General features: G+C 37.5%; 1 protein-coding gene across 8 annotated transcripts in view; it reads right to left on the bottom strand.

Moving 5' to 3' along the window:
- The window catches only part of LOC117330492 (dedicator of cytokinesis protein 3-like), a 181857-nt gene that overhangs the window by 24204 nt on the left and 139270 nt on the right, over nt 1-18383 (bottom strand). For all 8 annotated transcript variants that reach the window (XM_033888798.1, XM_033888802.1, XM_033888799.1 and 5 more), the window contains one exon: nt 6732-6792. In XM_033888798.1, the coding sequence (XP_033744689.1) occupies nt 6732-6792 (61 nt within the window). The remainder of the gene's footprint in view (nt 1-6731; nt 6793-18383) is intronic.

Raw genomic sequence — 18383 nt, 5'->3', positions numbered from 1 at the left:
GAGATGATGGAAGGAGCTACTGGTGATGACCTAATACCAGGTACAATTCACAAACCAGGAACAATTCACAAACCAGGTACAATTCACAAACCAGGGACAATTCACAAACTAGGGCAACACAAACCAGGTACAATTCACAAACCAGGGATGATTCACATACCAGGGCAACACAAACCAGGTACAATTCACAAACCAGGTACAATTCACAAACCAGGGACAATTCACAAACCTGGGATGATTCACAAACCAGGGATGATTCACATACCAGGGCAACACAAACCAGGGACAATTCACAAACCAGGGACAATTCACTGAGGAGCTACGAGGCTATGCCCAATCAACGAGATGATGGAAGGAGCAGGTACAATTCACAAACCAGGTACAATTCACAAACCAGGGACAATTCACAAACTAGGGCAACACAAACCAGGTACAATTCATAAACCAGGTACAATTCACAAACTAGGGCAACACAAACCAGGTACAATTCACAAACCAGGGACAATTCACAAACCTGGGATGATTCACAAACCAGGGATGATTCACATACCAGGGCAACACAAACCAAGGACAATTCACAAACCAGGGACAATTCACAAACCTGGGACAATTCACAAACCAGGGACAATTCACAAACCAGGGACCAGGGACAATTCACAAACCAGGGCAACACAAACCAGGGACAATTCACAAACCAGGGATAATTCACAAACCTTGGACAATTCACAAACCAGGGACAATTCACAAACCTGGGACAATTCACAAACCAGGGACAATTCACAAACTAGGGCAACACAAACCAGGGACAATTCACAAACCAGGGATGATTTACAAACCAGGGACGATTTACAAACCAGGGACAATTCACAAACCAGGGATGATTTACAAACTAGGGCAACACAAACCAGGGACAATTCACAAACCAGGTACAATTCACAAACCAGGGATGATTCACATACCAGGGACGATTTACAAACCAGGGACAATTCACAAACCAGGGATGATTTACAAACTAGGGCAACACAAACCAGGGACAATTCACAAACCAGGTACAATTCACAAACCAGGGATGATTCACATACCAGGGCAACACAAACTAGGGACAATTCACAAACCTGGGATGATTCACAAACCAGGGATGATTTACAAACCAGGGATGATTTACAAACTAGGGATGATTTACAAACCAGGGATGATTTGCAAACTAGGGATGATTCACAAACTAGGGATGATTTACAAACCAGGGATGATTTGCAAACTAGGGATGATTCACAAACTTGGGCAACACAAACCAGGGACAATTTACAAACTCTGTGTAAGGGTTTGGCTGTCCAGCACTCAGCAAGCCATGTGCTTACTGGCCAAACTCTTACACTCGGGTCGAGATATCCCTGTCCACGATACAGGCCCATGTTTGATTGTTTTTCTCAAATACTTTTAAAAAATGTAACAAATTGTACACAACAGGCCAATGTAAGAGTCTATTTGTCTACTACCAGTACAAGACACTACAATCCATCAGAACTAATGTCAATTTTCTGATCAGAACTGAGTTACAACTAAGTCACTGTCAAACCTAATACTATCCACCCACTAAACTGAACTGAAATCGAATTCAAACATGTCAAGATAATTGTTTGAGGATGAAATAAATTGATCATGTCGGATCTGTCCTGGAGACATAACATTAAAAAAAAACACCACAAGACTTTGAGATTCAAACAATTTAATGGAAAACATGCTGATAAAATGAAAAGCACTATTTGGTAGAATTTATAAATATTTCCTGTATTACATTTGTAATGTAGCAATCAAAATGTTCTTGATTATATCAGAATGTTGAAATCTCATAAATTTTAGAAACCTAACATTAATTCAACTCTGATTCCCCCTTATCTTGGGTTTGTTTGGTTCATTTTGAGGTTGGGTCTGTCACATTGTAGTTGCTGGTGTCTAGTATAAAAGATGGACGATCCATAGATAGGGGAGTGTCTGGCCTGAGGATACATCCACAAAGTTACAGGATAGTTTCTCATATCAGCTTCCTGAGAAATGGAGAGATGGAATCACAACACACCCTGATCTTCACCAGACGTCTATTGGTCCGACTCACTCGGAGTATTCATTGTCTCAAATATCTTGTAATATATATTGTCAAAAGCATATTGGGGTTAATTAGCATGTATTGTTATAATCCTGGGGGATGGGTGAGGGGGGAGCTGTGGTAATGCATTTGACATTCATCTAGACAACCGAGGTTCAAGACTCTGATTGGACACAGTAAGACCTACTCATGAACTTACATTCGCCAAGAGTTGATATCACTGGTTTCATATTTGATGTAAAATAGATAAAGATTAAACTTTTTATTTAATCCTTTGAACTTTCCTTTTTAAGAGAAACAGTATCACTAACTGTTGGGTAGGAGACAAAACCTGACCTTACACCTGTCTGTGTAGGAGTGATTACCTGTTGGGTCGGAGACAAAACCTGACATTATACCTGTCTGTGTAGGAATGATTACCTGTTGGGTCAGAGACAAAACCTGACATTACACCTGTCTGTCTGGGGGTGATTACCTGTTGGGTCGGAGACAAAACCTGACATTATACCTGTCTGTGTAGGAGTGATTACCTGTTGGGTCGGAGACAAAACCTGACATTACACCTGTCTGTGTAGGAGTGATTACCTGTTGGGTAGGTGACAAAACCTGACATTACACCTGTCTGTGTAGGAGTGATTACCTGTTGGGTAGGAGACAAAACCTGACCTTACACCTGTCTGTGTGGGGGTGATTACCTGTTGGGTCGGAGACAAAACCTGACATTACACCTGTCTGTGTGGGGGTGATTACCTGTTGGGTAGGAGACAAAACCTGACATTACACCTGTCTGTGTAGGAGTGATTACCTGTTGGGTAGGAGACAAAACCTGACATTACACCTGTCTGTGTAGGAGTGATTACCTGTTGGGTCGGAGACAAAACCTGACATTACACCTGTCTGTGTAGGAGTGATTACCTGTTGGGTCGGAGACAAAACCTGACATTACACCTGTCTGTGTGGGGGTGATTACCTGTTGGGTAGGAGACAAAACCTGACATTACACCTGTCTGTGTAGGAGTGATTACCTGTTGGGTAGGAGACAAAACCTGACATTACACCTGTCTGTGTAGGAGTGATTACCTGTTGGGTCGGAGACCAAAACCTGACATTTACACCTGTCTGTGTAGGAGTGATTACCTGTTGGGTCGGAGACAAAACCTGACATTACACCTGTCTGTGTAGGAGTGATTACCTGTTGGGTCGGAGACAAAACCTGACATTACACCTGTCTGTGTAGGAGTGATTACCTGTTGGGTCGGAGACAAAACCTGACATTACACCTGTCTGTCTGGGGGTGATGACCTGTCTGTGTAGGAGTGATTACCTGTTGGGTCGGAGACAAAACCTGACATTACACTTGTCTGTGTAGGAGTGATTACCTGTTGGGTCGGAGACAAAACCTGACATTACACCTGTCTGTGTAGGAGTGATTACCTGTTGGGTCGGAGACAAAACCTGACATTACACCTGTCTGTGTAGGAGTGATTACCTGTTGGGTAGGAGACAAAACCTGACATTACACCTGTCTGTGTAGGAGACAAAACCTGACATTACACCTGTCTGTGTAGGAGACAAAACCTGACATTACACCTGTCTGTGTAGGAGTGATTACCTGTTGGGTAGGAGACAAAACCTGACATTACACCTGTCTGTCTGGGAGTGATTACCTGTTGGGTTGGAGACAAAACCTGACATTACACCTGTCTGTGTAGGAGACAAAACCTGACATTACACCTGTCTGTGTAGGAGTGATTACCTGTTGGGTTGGAGACAAAACCTGACATTACACCTGTCTGTGTAGGAGACAAAACCTGACATTACACCTGTCTGTGTAGGAGACAAAACCTGACATTACACCTGTCTGTGTAGGAGACAAAACCTGACATTACACCTGTCTGTGTAGGAGTGATTACCTGTTGGGTCAGAGACAAAACCTGACATTACACCTGTCTGTGTAGGAGTGATTACCTGTTGGGTCGGAGACAAAACCTGACATTACACCTGTCTGTGTAGGAGTGATTACCTGTTGGGTCAGAGACAAAACCTGACATTACACCTGTCTGTCTGGGGGTGATGAAATGATTCAGATTGAGCCGCCCATCAGTTGTCTATTATACCAGTATGATATGGACAGTAACAGCACACCACGTTTATCCAGCCTAATATAAATTCTCAGTTGGACAATATCCAATTTGTAAATCTCCCAGAAATAACAAGCAGGCCCAAGGGGAGATAACTATAAACATGACCAACATAAGAATTGATAGATAGCAACCCAACCTGACCAAACTGTGATAACATGTGTAATCCGACTGTTCTACCAGCCCCCACATTATCATGCCAGGTCATCCATCTGACCAATGGAATTCCTGTAATTGGCAAGAAAATGAATTTATAGGATTCCAGTAATTGGCAGGAAAATAGATCCCGAGATTGAAAACAAACATCTTCTAAATCCACAATCATTCATTTTGTACATGAGCACTTTGTATTCTGACAGACTGGTGGTAGAGCCATATTGGAACACTGCCTACAGATGATAGTATTGCTGACATTTTCAGATTGTACAGCTGTCATTAGATAGTATTTACAATACCTTTGTACAGTCTCATGATAAACCCAAGTTGCTGTTATAATCCAACAACAACAAGAATTATTATGTGGATGTTTTCTGATTGGACACTTTTCCTCCTCACAGTGTTAACCAGAAACTAATCATGACATGATTTTGAACTTAGTTCAATTACAGTATAACAGAAATTTCTCAGTGGATTCTGATTGGCATTAGTTGCCTTTTGGAACTTGAAACCATAGTAACCAGCAAAAAAGCTGTTTTGCCATATGAACATTCAAATTACTTTTTTTTTTACTTCAGAGTACAGGTAATTAGCTGATATGACAGTTTTGAAAAAGCTGTTTTGCCATATGAACATTCAAATTACTTTTTTTTACTTCAAAGTACAGGTAATTAGCTGATATGGCAGTTGTGATAATTGATTGACCAGACAGTTGTGATAAAGTCCTAGATAATTGATTGACAAGACAGGTGTGATAAAGTCCTAGATAATTGATTGACAAGACAGGTGTGATAAAGTCCTAGATAATTGATTGACAAGACAGGTGTGATAAAGTCCTAGATAATTGATTGACCAGACAGTTGTGATAAAGTCCTAGATAATTGATTGACCAGACAGGTGTGATAAAGTCACCAGGACACATGTGGATCCCCTCCCCCTCTGATGATCACAGCTCCTCCCCTCTGATGATAGGCCCTTCCCTATTTGACTTCCTCCCTAGTTGATAAGCAGGAGAGACCCTCACACATCCTGTTTATAGGGCCAATCGTATTAAGTTATACCAGCTGATTACTAAAGGGTTTTATGTCTTCATCAAATTAACATCAGTTGCCACCAAACGAATTCCAGGAGTGATTTTAGGGATGAGTAGAGGTGAGAGAGCAGCTGTTATGTATTGAAGGCATGTCTAGTGGAATGTAAGAGAATCTTTTACATAACGATACAAAAACTAAAGACATCTGTCTTAAAATAAAGAATTCTCATTTCCAGAAAAGAATTTTAAATGTTAAGCAAATAAACTTGAAAGTGAAAGTATACACTGTAGCAAAACAGTTTTAGGATGAAATATCAACATCTGCATGCCAAAACAAAATTACTGAATCATAAAATGCTAGTCTTTTGGTCAACAAACTCTGTGAGGTAAATAATGACTGCCAAATCAACATTATAATTAAATGAGAAAGACTTAATCCATGAAATGGGTTCGCATATTAACCACAAGCATAAAAACTCTTGGCCCTTGCAGATTTTAATTTTTGAGTTTTACAATTTATTCAAGAAAATGGGTCAAGGTCATCCATTATAAGGAACTATAACATGTATGTCAAGGAAACGCCATAAGGGGAGACAACTGTACTACTTACAAGGATGTTGGAGTTATTATACCCTATCTACACCACAGTCAATGGTCTATGTCACACGGAAAGGGATAGACAGGGGAGACAACTGTCTTACTTACAAGGATGTTGAAGGTACTATACCCTATATACATCTCAGCCAATGGTCTATGCCACACAGCAAGGGGAGACAACTGTCTTACTTACAAGGATGTTGAAGGTACTGTACCCTATATACATCTTGGTCAATGGTCTATGCCACACAGCAAGGGGAGACAACTGTCTTACTTACAGGATGTTGAAGGTACTGTACCCTATATACATCTCGGTCAATGGTCTATGCCACACAGCAAGGGGAGACAACTGTCTTACTTACAAGGATGTTGAAGGTACTGTACCCTATATACATCTCAGTGAATGGTCTATGCCACACAGCAAGGGGAGACAACTGTCTTACAAGGATGTTGAAGGTACTGTACCCTATATACATTTCAGTGAATGGTCTATGCCACACAGCAAGGGGAGACAACTGTCTTACTTACAAGGATGTTGAAGGTACTGTACCCTATATACATCTCAGTCAATGGTCTATGCCACACAGCAAGGGGATATAACTGTATAAGGCTGTTGAAGGTACTGTACCTCTATACACCTCAGTCAATGGTGACTGTCACACAAACAGGGATAGAAAGGGGAGACAACTGTACTACTTACAAGGATGTTGAAGGTACTCTGCATCCGTCTGTCACCATGTTCCTCTCCATCATACACATTCCTGAAATGACAAAAATTACAGACTGATTTCTAAATAACCAAAACACCCTATAAAATGAAAACTTTTAATCAGATACAACACCTCTTGTACCTTTGAACAGCCTCTTTTACAATAGTTATTCAGCAGTATTTCTAGATATTTCAAGAAAAGTTACTACTACAATAAAAATAAGAATTCTGCCTCAAAGATGTAACCATCTTTCTTCAGGTAAGTTAGATAGACCATGAGTGACTTAAGGTCATCATACTGAGAAATCTATTTTAATTGAAAATACAAATTATTCATAAAATTCAGTTATTTATGTAAAATTACAGTTTGGATCTATATATTATAGATAATGTAAATATTCCTACAGTAGGTCAGATACTGGGACGACACATATATGATGTGTGAAATGTCACAAGGATACCACACTGCATGGGAATATTTTATCACCCGCTCCAAAGTTCAAGCCAACAATTATATTTCAACATTCACCTAATACAGAAATCCTGGGCCAAGTCTTGGAAAACTTGAAATATGTAACTTTATTCCAGAACACTTCTTTCAACAGTCTCTATGACCTTCAGTATATTAATTAGCCACGATAAAAGAATTATCATCAAAATAGAGTAATTAATTATTTGGAGGCCAACTCTTAAGGACTATGATATACCAAATTGACAGCTTAGTATACTACCACAGAAAATAACACAGTATATATATTGTCGAAAGTTCTTTCCCTTCATCTTTATGTTCTACTTTAGTTTAAACAAGTTTCTCACCAAGAGGAAATTCTAATATTCCCTTTTAGCCCATTACCATAGAAACCAATAAAATATACTACAGAAAATATGTGAAGGAGTTATTTGGTTTTTTTTTCTTGTTTCTTTAAATGGGGAGCAAGAATCCTATTTGAAATTCTGTTTTCTTCTTTTTCCATGATTACTTTCGGGAGAGAACTTTTTTTTTTGGTCATGTTTGTGACCATGCCAACAGTTAAATTTTACCATGATTAAATCAGCGAATTTTCTCTAAATCAATGTTTCTAATATGGTCGTGTGTAATTGTTGGAAGCCAGTGAAGCATCTCTCAGATACATTAAAGCCATGTAGTATTACACTCAGTCGGTATTTTCAAAGTAGACATGTGCAGATAATACTGACCTAGCTACATGTATACTAAAAGTCGCCCGACCTAGAATATCTAATGACATCAGAAATGGTCTGTTATGTGCATCACTGTAATAATTACTTCTATTTAAGATCTAAAGGAAAACAACTTCAATGTGGATTCTCTGGAAATGACTTTTACTTTTAATTTCCTTTTTTTGCCTTGAATGTAGCCGATACCACTGGAAAGTGCAGCCATCAAACGCTATAAGATTTTATATCAGAGCTCAAGCAATATCACATCATAAACAGGAAATATCGTAAAAGCCTTAGTTCAGTTGATACCTCAGTTTTGGTTTGTGCAGGAAATGTTATATGGTTACTAATACGTCAGCCATATGGTATTAGGACTTATCCTCTGTCTACCTATGCCACACCAATTCAATAATACATTGACACAATTACTGCGAGAAAAAACATTTAATTTAAAAAAATGTACCATAAATCCGTAAGTTTATCAAAATTTAATTCAAAAGTGTACACCAACTCCATTTTAAGTAAACAGAAAGTTGTTTTTTATCTTATTAATGTGTTTAATTACACAAGTACTGCTGGGATTTTAAGCTCCTGGTAATAAAAGCCACATCAATTTCGAGTACTTGTATATTTTTTCCAGTTTACGTAATGGTGTCCCCTGTGTTGTAGTACAGTGTAAGTTGGCGAACATCAAAGGACTGAGTTACACAGACCCTCTAACAGCAATCACACACTTATTATAGAGGTCAAAAGGTTAAACTCTCCATCAGCACTGTCCCCGACAGGACATACCCTTAACACTTGAATATGTTTGAACATGGAGACATTTTAATTAACACAACTAATGCATTGCCTGTAACATTTATCATCACTGGCTTCCAACCCAGGAAGCTACTACTTACGAAAATACCATCAACATCTAAGTACAGTTCCTCAAAAGACAACAGGAAGTGATCATCTATACCACAAGGACAGGAAGTGGCACTCATGGAGAATAGGAAATAGCTACCTAAAGTAACAAGTATGGCAGATAAATGGAAGTAGTTATACCTCAAGTATGGAAGAGAGCAGGAAGTGGGCACCTAAATTAAGGCAGAGAACAGGAAGTGGATAAGTAAAGTAAGGCAGAGAACAGGAAGTGGGCACCTAAATTAAGGCAGAGAACAGGAAGTGGGCAACTAAAGTATGGCACAAAACAGGAAGTGGGTACCTCAAGTATAGCAGAGAACAGGAGTTGGGCACCTAAATTAAGGCAGAGAATAGGAAGTGGATACCTCAAGTATGGCACAAAACAGGAAGTGGGCACCTAAAGTATGGCACAGAACAGGAAGTAGGTACCGGTACCTCAAGTATGGCACAAAACAGGAAGTGGGCACCTAAAGTATGGCACAGAACAGGAAGTGGGTACCTCAAGTATGGCACAGAACAGGAAGTAGGTACCTAAAGTATGGCACAGAACAGGAAGTAGGTACCTCAAGTTTGGAAGGTAAATAGAAGTGGGTACCTAACATATGGAAGTGGGTAACTAAATTATGGCAGAGAACAGGAAGTAGACACCTCAAGTATGGCAGAGAGGAGGAAGTGGACACCTAAAGCATGACAACTGTATTGTGGGTATTTCAATGAATACCCCTAAATATAGCACAAAAAGAAGACAATGAGAAAAATGGACAACTACAAACAGAAACAAATGTACTTTAAATATTTCTTGGTGTGATAAACACATTGTCTAAGGTATAAATCTCTCTCTACCTGTCAACATGGTGGTTGTATACAGGAGGGAGTGAGGATGGAGGTGCCAGGGAGAGGTCAGGAGCAGCAAATTCTGACAAGATGAGGAATGGTGTCAGTAGGAGGGGGACCTGGTCCCAGCAGTTGTATCCCTCCCTAGACAGGCAGTCTGTGGGGCTGATACCGCTTACACCACACTGGAAAAACTTCACACCCTAACAACACAACACTGATGGTGGTAACAGGTGGTTCTAGCTCCTGTCACTACCATAGGGAGCAGGCCATTGTGTAGTATAATCACCATCATCAAGTCAGCATTACGTCAATAGACCCAATTGAGAACAGGATCTGTACCAAAATTGTATAAAATGCATCTGCTTGAAATCTGTCTAGCGATCTTTGCTCTGCATGAAGTGATCTGACCTCAACATCTCTCCAAAACTCAGAAAATGTTTCACACAGATTTTGCATACCTAAACAAATACACCCTCCATGAAAAAACAGATGAGATAGTTACAATCATGCAAATGAGACACATTTCATAGTTAAGGTTTCTGATTTTTATGTACATGTACAAGGTCCATTTAATAGAATTTTTCAAACTAATGTAATAAGATACCAAAATCACCCATTCTGCAATAGGTATACATCTATATATCTACAAGCATGTGACCTTGACCCTCATTTGTAGAGCTAACTTATCTCTTCAAACCAATCAGAGGTCATCACCATGGTAACCATGATGTAAAAAGGAGGAAGCAGCTCACACTGAGGAGGAAGATCAACAGGAAGCCAGTGGCAATGGACCACAGTGTGAGGTTATCTCATCAAGGGCAGATCACTCTAGTTGGTAAAGGTTATCATGACAGAAGAAGATATCTCCATCACAGACACGTGCAGCTATGTGACAGCTATACAGTGTTGGCAGCTTGAACGTTACAGACAGACAATAAACCACTCATTACTGCATTAAAACTCAATCTTCTTCCAAATACTAAAAATCTTCTTTAAATTATCAGAGATAGGTACCAGATATCGCCCGGGAGATTGTATACCGGAGACTTCTGTCTGGCAATGATTGTGTGAGCTTGTCTATTAAAGATATCAGCATAAGATTAGGTTTCTGTCTTTTAGAGAAGTTACTGTTCATAAACATATCTCTAATTTGTTCTAATATGAATTTTTTCTGTATCTTTTATTTATGGTGCTATGAAAAAAAATTATATCTTCAAATATATCATTTGTTGAGATGAAAAAAATATGTTGACAGCCCAGATATGGATCTTCCTGCACGAATTCCTTACAGCAAAGACACAAAATTACATCAATATTTCATACTTTCATAGATCAATATATCTTCAATGATATATGTGACCTTGACCTTTGAAGAATTTGACCATGTTTTGACCTTACGCAGGCCTTTCAGTCTTTGATTAACCAAATGCCAAAATTAGCCTATTTGACCTAAAGGTCAATGGCAGTATACTGGTCAATGTTTTTGACACAAGTGCCTGACTTTAGAGAAGTTGATCAACAGAGCTCCTCCCATACCGCCATGGTAACCACTTGAGGGCCAGGCTTACTTTCACAACCCCTGACTGTGATCACACACTGAAGTCATCAAGTGTGATGGGTAAAATAAACAGATTAAAGTACTTTATAGCACTACTGAAAAAAAACACTTACAGGGGAAAAATCAGGACATTTATTTTCCCAATTATTAAGTTCTGGCAAATTTATGCAGTACTGACAAACATTATCTATTAAAGTTTAAGATTTTTAAGCAAGCAATGTATAAAACTACTGGTTCATCTTCGATGTGATATTGAAAATAAGAATAATGACATCATCAACAAAGAGATTTAGTTTATTTTAGTATGACCCTTAACAAAATGAAAGTGACTTTTTAAACAGGTATCATCAAAGGGACATAACTCTCAGACATAATTGTTATATTTTAACTAATTTTCAAATGCAAAAACAAATTAGGCCCTAATAATAATTAAGACAAATGAGGTTCTACTATAATTAGTTGATAGAGACTCAGAGTAAATTATCTCAGATAAACTGCTATCCGTGCAGCCACATTGACAGACATGCTGATACACCCACAAACATCTTTTTATTTGAGGAGTGAGGGGTATGTATAATCAATAACATGTTGTATTATCGCTGTATTGCATGTTAACCTTATCTCTATAATATTTATACATATTCTAAGAGTACAACTCTCCTTAATGGACGTTCTAATCTTCCAATGACAAAAACGATATGATCAATCAACAGTCCTCGAAAACTCGTCACATCACCAGTAATTGTCAATATAAATGGAAATCTGTCAATAGTTTTTGTGAATTATGCAACTTGCGATGTTTTTCAGATAACTTATGATGCATATTTCCATAAAATTAGTAAAAAATAATGTGTTATGTAACATAAACCCACTTGTATTAAATTTTGCACTTAAAATGAAGACCATAATCTGTTTGTTCAAATGTCAGAGCTCCATCGATGAACGACAGGTAAAAACAATGAAAAAGTAAATTATTTCTGCCATCCCCACCATGTATAATTTGTTTCATAGAAATCCAATTACAAATTAATTTGAATTTGTTCCATTAACTTTGGCCATTATCAAAATGTGAAATCAGAAAGATTTCAAGCACATACATGGAAAAAGTGTCACATTAGTTTTCATAATTTCATTTCATATTTCAAAAATATTATTTTCCATTAAAATATTTATATGAACTAAGGAAACACATCTTGTAATGCCAAATTTGTGACAAAATTTTATAGAATCTCGAACACACGTGTGATTAAACTACAAGAGACGGGTGATGTTTGTTATCTGAGGGAGGCAAATCAATATTACAATCTATCATACCTTGTATACATCCCACTGTGTATTATCAAAATATCATTAGTCAATCAATCCTACAATGGCTAATAACTCCAGTCGGGGAGTTTTAGAGATATTTGTCCCATTAGTATATTTGTAAATATTCTAAAATCAAAGCCTATGATCAGAGACAAAAATGGAAAATCTAAAGAAAGTTAAAATTTACTTTTTTGTGTGGAAACTATACATGGATTTAGCTTTTTTCTGAGAGTCAAAAAGGCTAAAATCAGCCAATCAGCTGAAGATTTTCATTTCTGTATATTGCTTTACCAATTGTGATAACCACCAATACATATTGAAGATATTTTTAAATTAATATTTCATAAACATAGAAAATTACACAGAGTGACCTTTCTTGGATGTCGGACCTTTATTGATTGAAGGGGAAACCAGTATCTGGGTCCTGTAGTATTACTGTTAAATTTCATATCAACACATTAAGGTCATGTGAGGATGGTCCAGGTGAGAAATGGAAAATTAAAAGAAATATTTGCATATGTTTTAATGTCTTCAAATAAATTTGTGTTATTTTCTAGTGAGAAATCTGTCCGGTTTTGTGAGAAATCTGTCTGGTTTTGTGAGAATTCTATTTGTATCCATGCCTTGTGAGAAATCTGCCTGATTTTGTGAGAAATCTATTTGTATCCATGTATTGTGAGAAATCCATCTGGTTTTTTGAGAAATCTGTCCGTTTTGTGAGAAATCTGCCTGGTTTTGTGAGAATTCTATTTGAATCCATGTCTTGTGAGAAATCTGTCTGGTTTTGTGAGAAATCTGCCTGGTTTTGTGAGAAATCTATTTGTATCCATGTATTGTGAGAAATCTGTCCGGTTTTGTGAGAAATCTGTCCGGTTTTGTGAGAATTCTATTTGAATCCATGTCTTGTGAGAAATCTGTCTGGTTTTGTGAGAAATCTGCCTGGTTTTGTGAGAAATCTATTTGTATCCATGTATTGTGAGAAATCTGTCCGGTTTTGTGAGAAATCTGTCTGGTTTTGTGAGAAATCTGCCTGGTTTTGTGAGAAATCTATTTGAATCCATGTCTTGTGAGAAATCTGTCTGGTTTTGTGAGAAATCTGCCTGGTTTTGTGAGAAATCTATTTGTATCCATGTATTGTGAGAAATCTGTCCGGTTTTGTGAGAAATCTGTCTGGTTTTGTGAGAAATCTGTCTGGTTTTGTGAGAATTCTATTTGAATCCATGTATTGTGAGGAAGTCTACCTACTCCTTATGAGAAATACTCATGAGCTGTAACAGATGCCAGATATTTTTTGCATGAAGGTTTTGACAGAAACACCCAACATTTGTCTTGTAAAAAAATAATGTTTGATATCGTTTACGTGTGCTATATGGGAAATACCACTGGATAATTCTGCACGTCTTACAGGGAATGGCATCAGACATTTTCTACTCAAGCTTTACAAAAACTGCATCTGAATTTGAAATGAAAATGTGAAGCAATTATACTGCAGTGCGGAGGTAGTGGAACAACTCCGCCTCTCTCATACCACCCATATTAGCAGGCTTTAAGAGGCATGCAGCAGCCGCGCCTCTATACCACTATCTACCAGTATTATATGGATCACAGATTATTTCACGCACAGATGAATTCTGAAATTCCCTCAAGATACCATAATCATTTTAATGCATTATTTTTCCAGTTTTTTTTACTAGATTAGAATGAATATACTGCTAATTACATAGGATTACAGATATCCCACATGTTGTCCGTACTGCACTAATCCATGTGTGAACTATTGGAATCCAAGTGCAATTCTCAGCTCTGAAGAATTCAGTATAAGTGTATATGCTTGACTACAGGTAGTTTGCTCTGAAGCAGTGTGTGAAACACATGTGCAATCTGTTTAGTGTTGGAGTACATTTCCAAGATGTTTGGTCAATAACTTCCTCCTTCACTTCTGATCTCTCTCATTGATATTGCCTTGCTGGATGGTTTCTTTCACTATATCTACCCTCTTCCCTATCCGTCCTCCTCCCAGGTCAGATGGACCACCCAGCATCCATCAAAGAGACCACTACACATAGCATATTTCTATTCCATGTTAGTCGAGTGCTACATACCAATGTTTACAAAACTTGTAAATGAGAGAGAAAAAACATGCTTACCAGCAAAGTTATTCAAAAGGAAAACTTCAGCAGATGAAAAATTTACAAATTCATTTGAAGAATTTTTAAAAATAATTTAACAAGTGCAACCTCAATGTAAAAATGAAAACATCTCAGTTTACAGAATCTATATATTGTAGGACTCTATCAGGGTCACTGTACTGAAGGGGTAGGAGGGCGCTGTATTAATTTGTTTTGTCAGCCTAGGTCAGAGTTTACCCAGTTGTCCATATGGTCACCAATCCCTGTGGGGCCACAGCTGGAAATAACATGGGAACCAGGATACAGGCCTCCTGGCACAGCACCATAGAGCTTGTGGTGGCCAATATTAACTTTCATTTGACATTATTTGAAGGTCAAACAGGCAATGTCTTGAGAGAAAAACAACAATATATTTTTATGAAGATTACACTTCCCTTAACCCTAAACATCACCGGTATGAAAGCAGAAAAATTGTGTTTATCATGTAACTTAAATTCTGCAAACTCTATTTTAATAGTGTATTCTGACTTTCTTCATCTCAGAGTATATTTTATATCTATATTTTGGAAAACTTACAAAGAAATTTTACAATTTCATTGTAACAAAGTCTTTATCTAAAATTCAGTCATCTAGTTCATTTAAAGCTTGAAATAACATCAGTAACTATATTTTAGAGAGATATATAATCTTTGTCTGAAGAAGCCCCGGAATAAGAACTTTTTATTTCTGTCGAGTTAACAGAGATCTGATGAACATTTTATTTTCACGAACGTTAATGTTACACAGTTTGATCCAGCATCAAAACTTCATCAGATCAAAGTAACTATTACGTCCGAAAACATGATTAATGAGAGAGAAATATCTATTTCTGTTGTCACCCATCTCAAACATCTCTCTAATTCACATCTACTGTTCCAAATTATCGTATAACTGTAAGCCTCACGTCACGACATTGGTGCGGTAACGCCTGCAGGTTCCCATCTTTGTCCTCTGTCTCCCTGTACTAACCACAACTCCTGGGGCTGATTTTCTCAGAAAGTATTGTTCCAAGGCATAAAACTACCAGATTAATTGTTTAATGCTATCTTAACCCAATTTATATCATGTTTTCCCACAATATCCGTCTTCCACACAATGCTTGAGGAATTTAATTATATTACAATTTGGTATTTCATGTTGAGGAGATGTGTGGATAGCACTTCAAAGAGAATAGAGTAAACTGAATGTGATGTTTTTTATGATGAGTGCCCGTGTGATGCTTATCAACAATGGTGGGTATATGTTAAGCCTACAGTAGTAAGTATACCAGACGCTGACAGCTTTACAAATCCATCTGTCTGTATAGTAGGAGTGACAGTGTTGGGAAACTTGCTGCAGCTTCTAAAACATCACAGAAATCGTTTGAACAACTGTACCTTCTTTTTTTTTAATTTTCTGTTGAATTGATTTGTAAATGAATAGTTTACGTATACCTTAACTGAAATGAGTGGGGTTTTTTTCTGTTAGGATCCTGTGGACTAAACTTGTTGTTGAAATGACCAAATTTGTGGGAACTTCTACAGTTATTTCTTTATATCTAATTTTCAAAAATATAGTAAATCAATCTATGCTTTTAAAAAGAACATAAAATTAAGATCTTCATGTCTACAACCAGTAATATTTGTGAAATTTTGTGGGCATTTTGTTTTCTTTCTCCCCGTCATGAAAATGGAACATCAACATTTTCCTCGGTTATCTTTGCATATTGGGCCAATTACTGTCACCTATCAATATACACAACTGAATAAAGCAAAATTTATTTTTATTTTGAAAAAAACTACATAGATACTTTTGGTTCTAACCTTTGATCCAATAAAACACTTTGTCATACCTGTCTATTTTAACCTTTGACCCTATAAAACACTTTGCCATACCTGTCTATATATATATATAGGTAGATACATTATCTATGGTAACCAAGTATGCCCAGACAGGAAGTGATCACAATATGGAGGGGAGGGGCCAGTAAACACTAGGGTGTGACATTTTTACTTTGTCAGGGGGTCAGTTTCCTGTCTCAATTGTACAACATTAAAACTGACCCAAGGCTACCCTGATTGGTCAGTCCTTAATGTCTGTCACCTCCAATTAGTCAACAAATACCTGTCATAAAATGTATTATACCTGTGGTATTGTAATATTATTTAAATATAGGCTGTATAACTCCACTCAAAGATTCACCACTTCCTTTACACCTCTATTCAATTCCAGAAGACAATTAAAAAGAATGACATTCCAACAAATGACTTTTTCGTACCCATATTCTTAAATCTTAAAACTTTTTTCATTTCTGTAATGTAATTTCTAAGTTAGTTTTTAATAACCTTCAAAATACATCCTAACAAATGACCTTTTCCCAGCTTTTCTGTCTTGAACTTTTTTCAGTTTCCAACCTGTATTATCTAATTACATTTTTTATAACATTTGAAATACATCAGAAAACTAATCTAAAAATTTCCTGAACCAATGTCACAATGACAGAATCCAATTTTGTCTTTCAGGGATAAAAAAAATTAAGGCAACACCTCGGAAATTTAGAGAGAAAAAGACATGAGAATCGACTAATCAACCACCTAAATTTGTCAGTGTTGGTGAAGAAGGAAGTTTTCCCCAATGTCAGAAACACACCAGAGGTAATGAAAAGGTAGCCCATCCATCAACATATTGTAATGATGGATGAGGATGTTGACTGTGTCGATTACAAACATAATGGAGGACTTGGACATTGTTTCTGAGGACACTAACGGCAAAATACAGCTGATATACAAGTGAACAATGATTGAGGTATATTGTCCCCGTCCCCAGGGAGGCACACAGTCTCCTACCCAGGGGAAATACAGTCTTTTTACTCTAAAGGTTCTTTTAGATTCTTAAATATATCTCTTAAGAAAGTGCCTGGTTCTGGAGGTTGAGCAAAGCTGGGAGTACCCAGAGAAAAACCACCGACCTACCGTCAGTACCAGGCAACTGCCCCACGTAGGTTTCGAACTAGAAACCCAGAGGTGGAGGGCTAGTACGGCCCGTATTGACATATAGAACATCTAGTCATTGAACATAGACATGCTCCAGTTCCAAAGTTACAATAAAGACATTCTCTTATCACTAAGATAGACTGAATAGTCTTTATAATGTGCAAGAGAAAGGCACAATTTGAGAAGCAAGCACCTGCATAACAATAATCAACTAACTATTTTTGTTTTAGACAAGAGTTCCTCAATTACCCCAAAATACTGTTCTCTTGTATATAGAATCTTGTACTGAAAGTCCTTGTGATTTAAAAATGCAAAAGAATTTTGATTCTAATAAAGAAAGTCCGCAGATTTCTACTATTATATATTGATTATGATAAAGAAAGTCCCCAGATTTCTACTATTATACTATTGATTATGATAAAGAAAGTCCGCAGATTTCTACTATTATATATTGATTCTGATAAACATGATAAAGAAAGTCCCCAGATTTCTACTATTATTCCTCCACAACAGTTGTCCACACAGCCTCTTGTGTTGTGAAGTATCAGATACCTTACAGATACTGGGTATATGAAGAGATATATTGGCCCATGATAGGGATCTAACTGGGCCCCTGGGATATCAGATGTAAGTTAAACCCCTGATCTTGTTAGCAGAGTATGAGGTCCAGGGATCCACTGGCCCCCTAGGGACCCATCACTCACTAATAAGC

The sequence above is a fragment of the Pecten maximus genome, chromosome 7, assembly GCF_902652985.1.
Source record: "Pecten maximus chromosome 7, xPecMax1.1, whole genome shotgun sequence".
Classification (NCBI taxonomy): Eukaryota; Metazoa; Mollusca; class Bivalvia; order Pectinida; family Pectinidae; genus Pecten; species Pecten maximus.
Note: the sequence above shows the minus strand (reverse complement) of the source record. Positions and strands in the feature narration are given on the sequence as shown.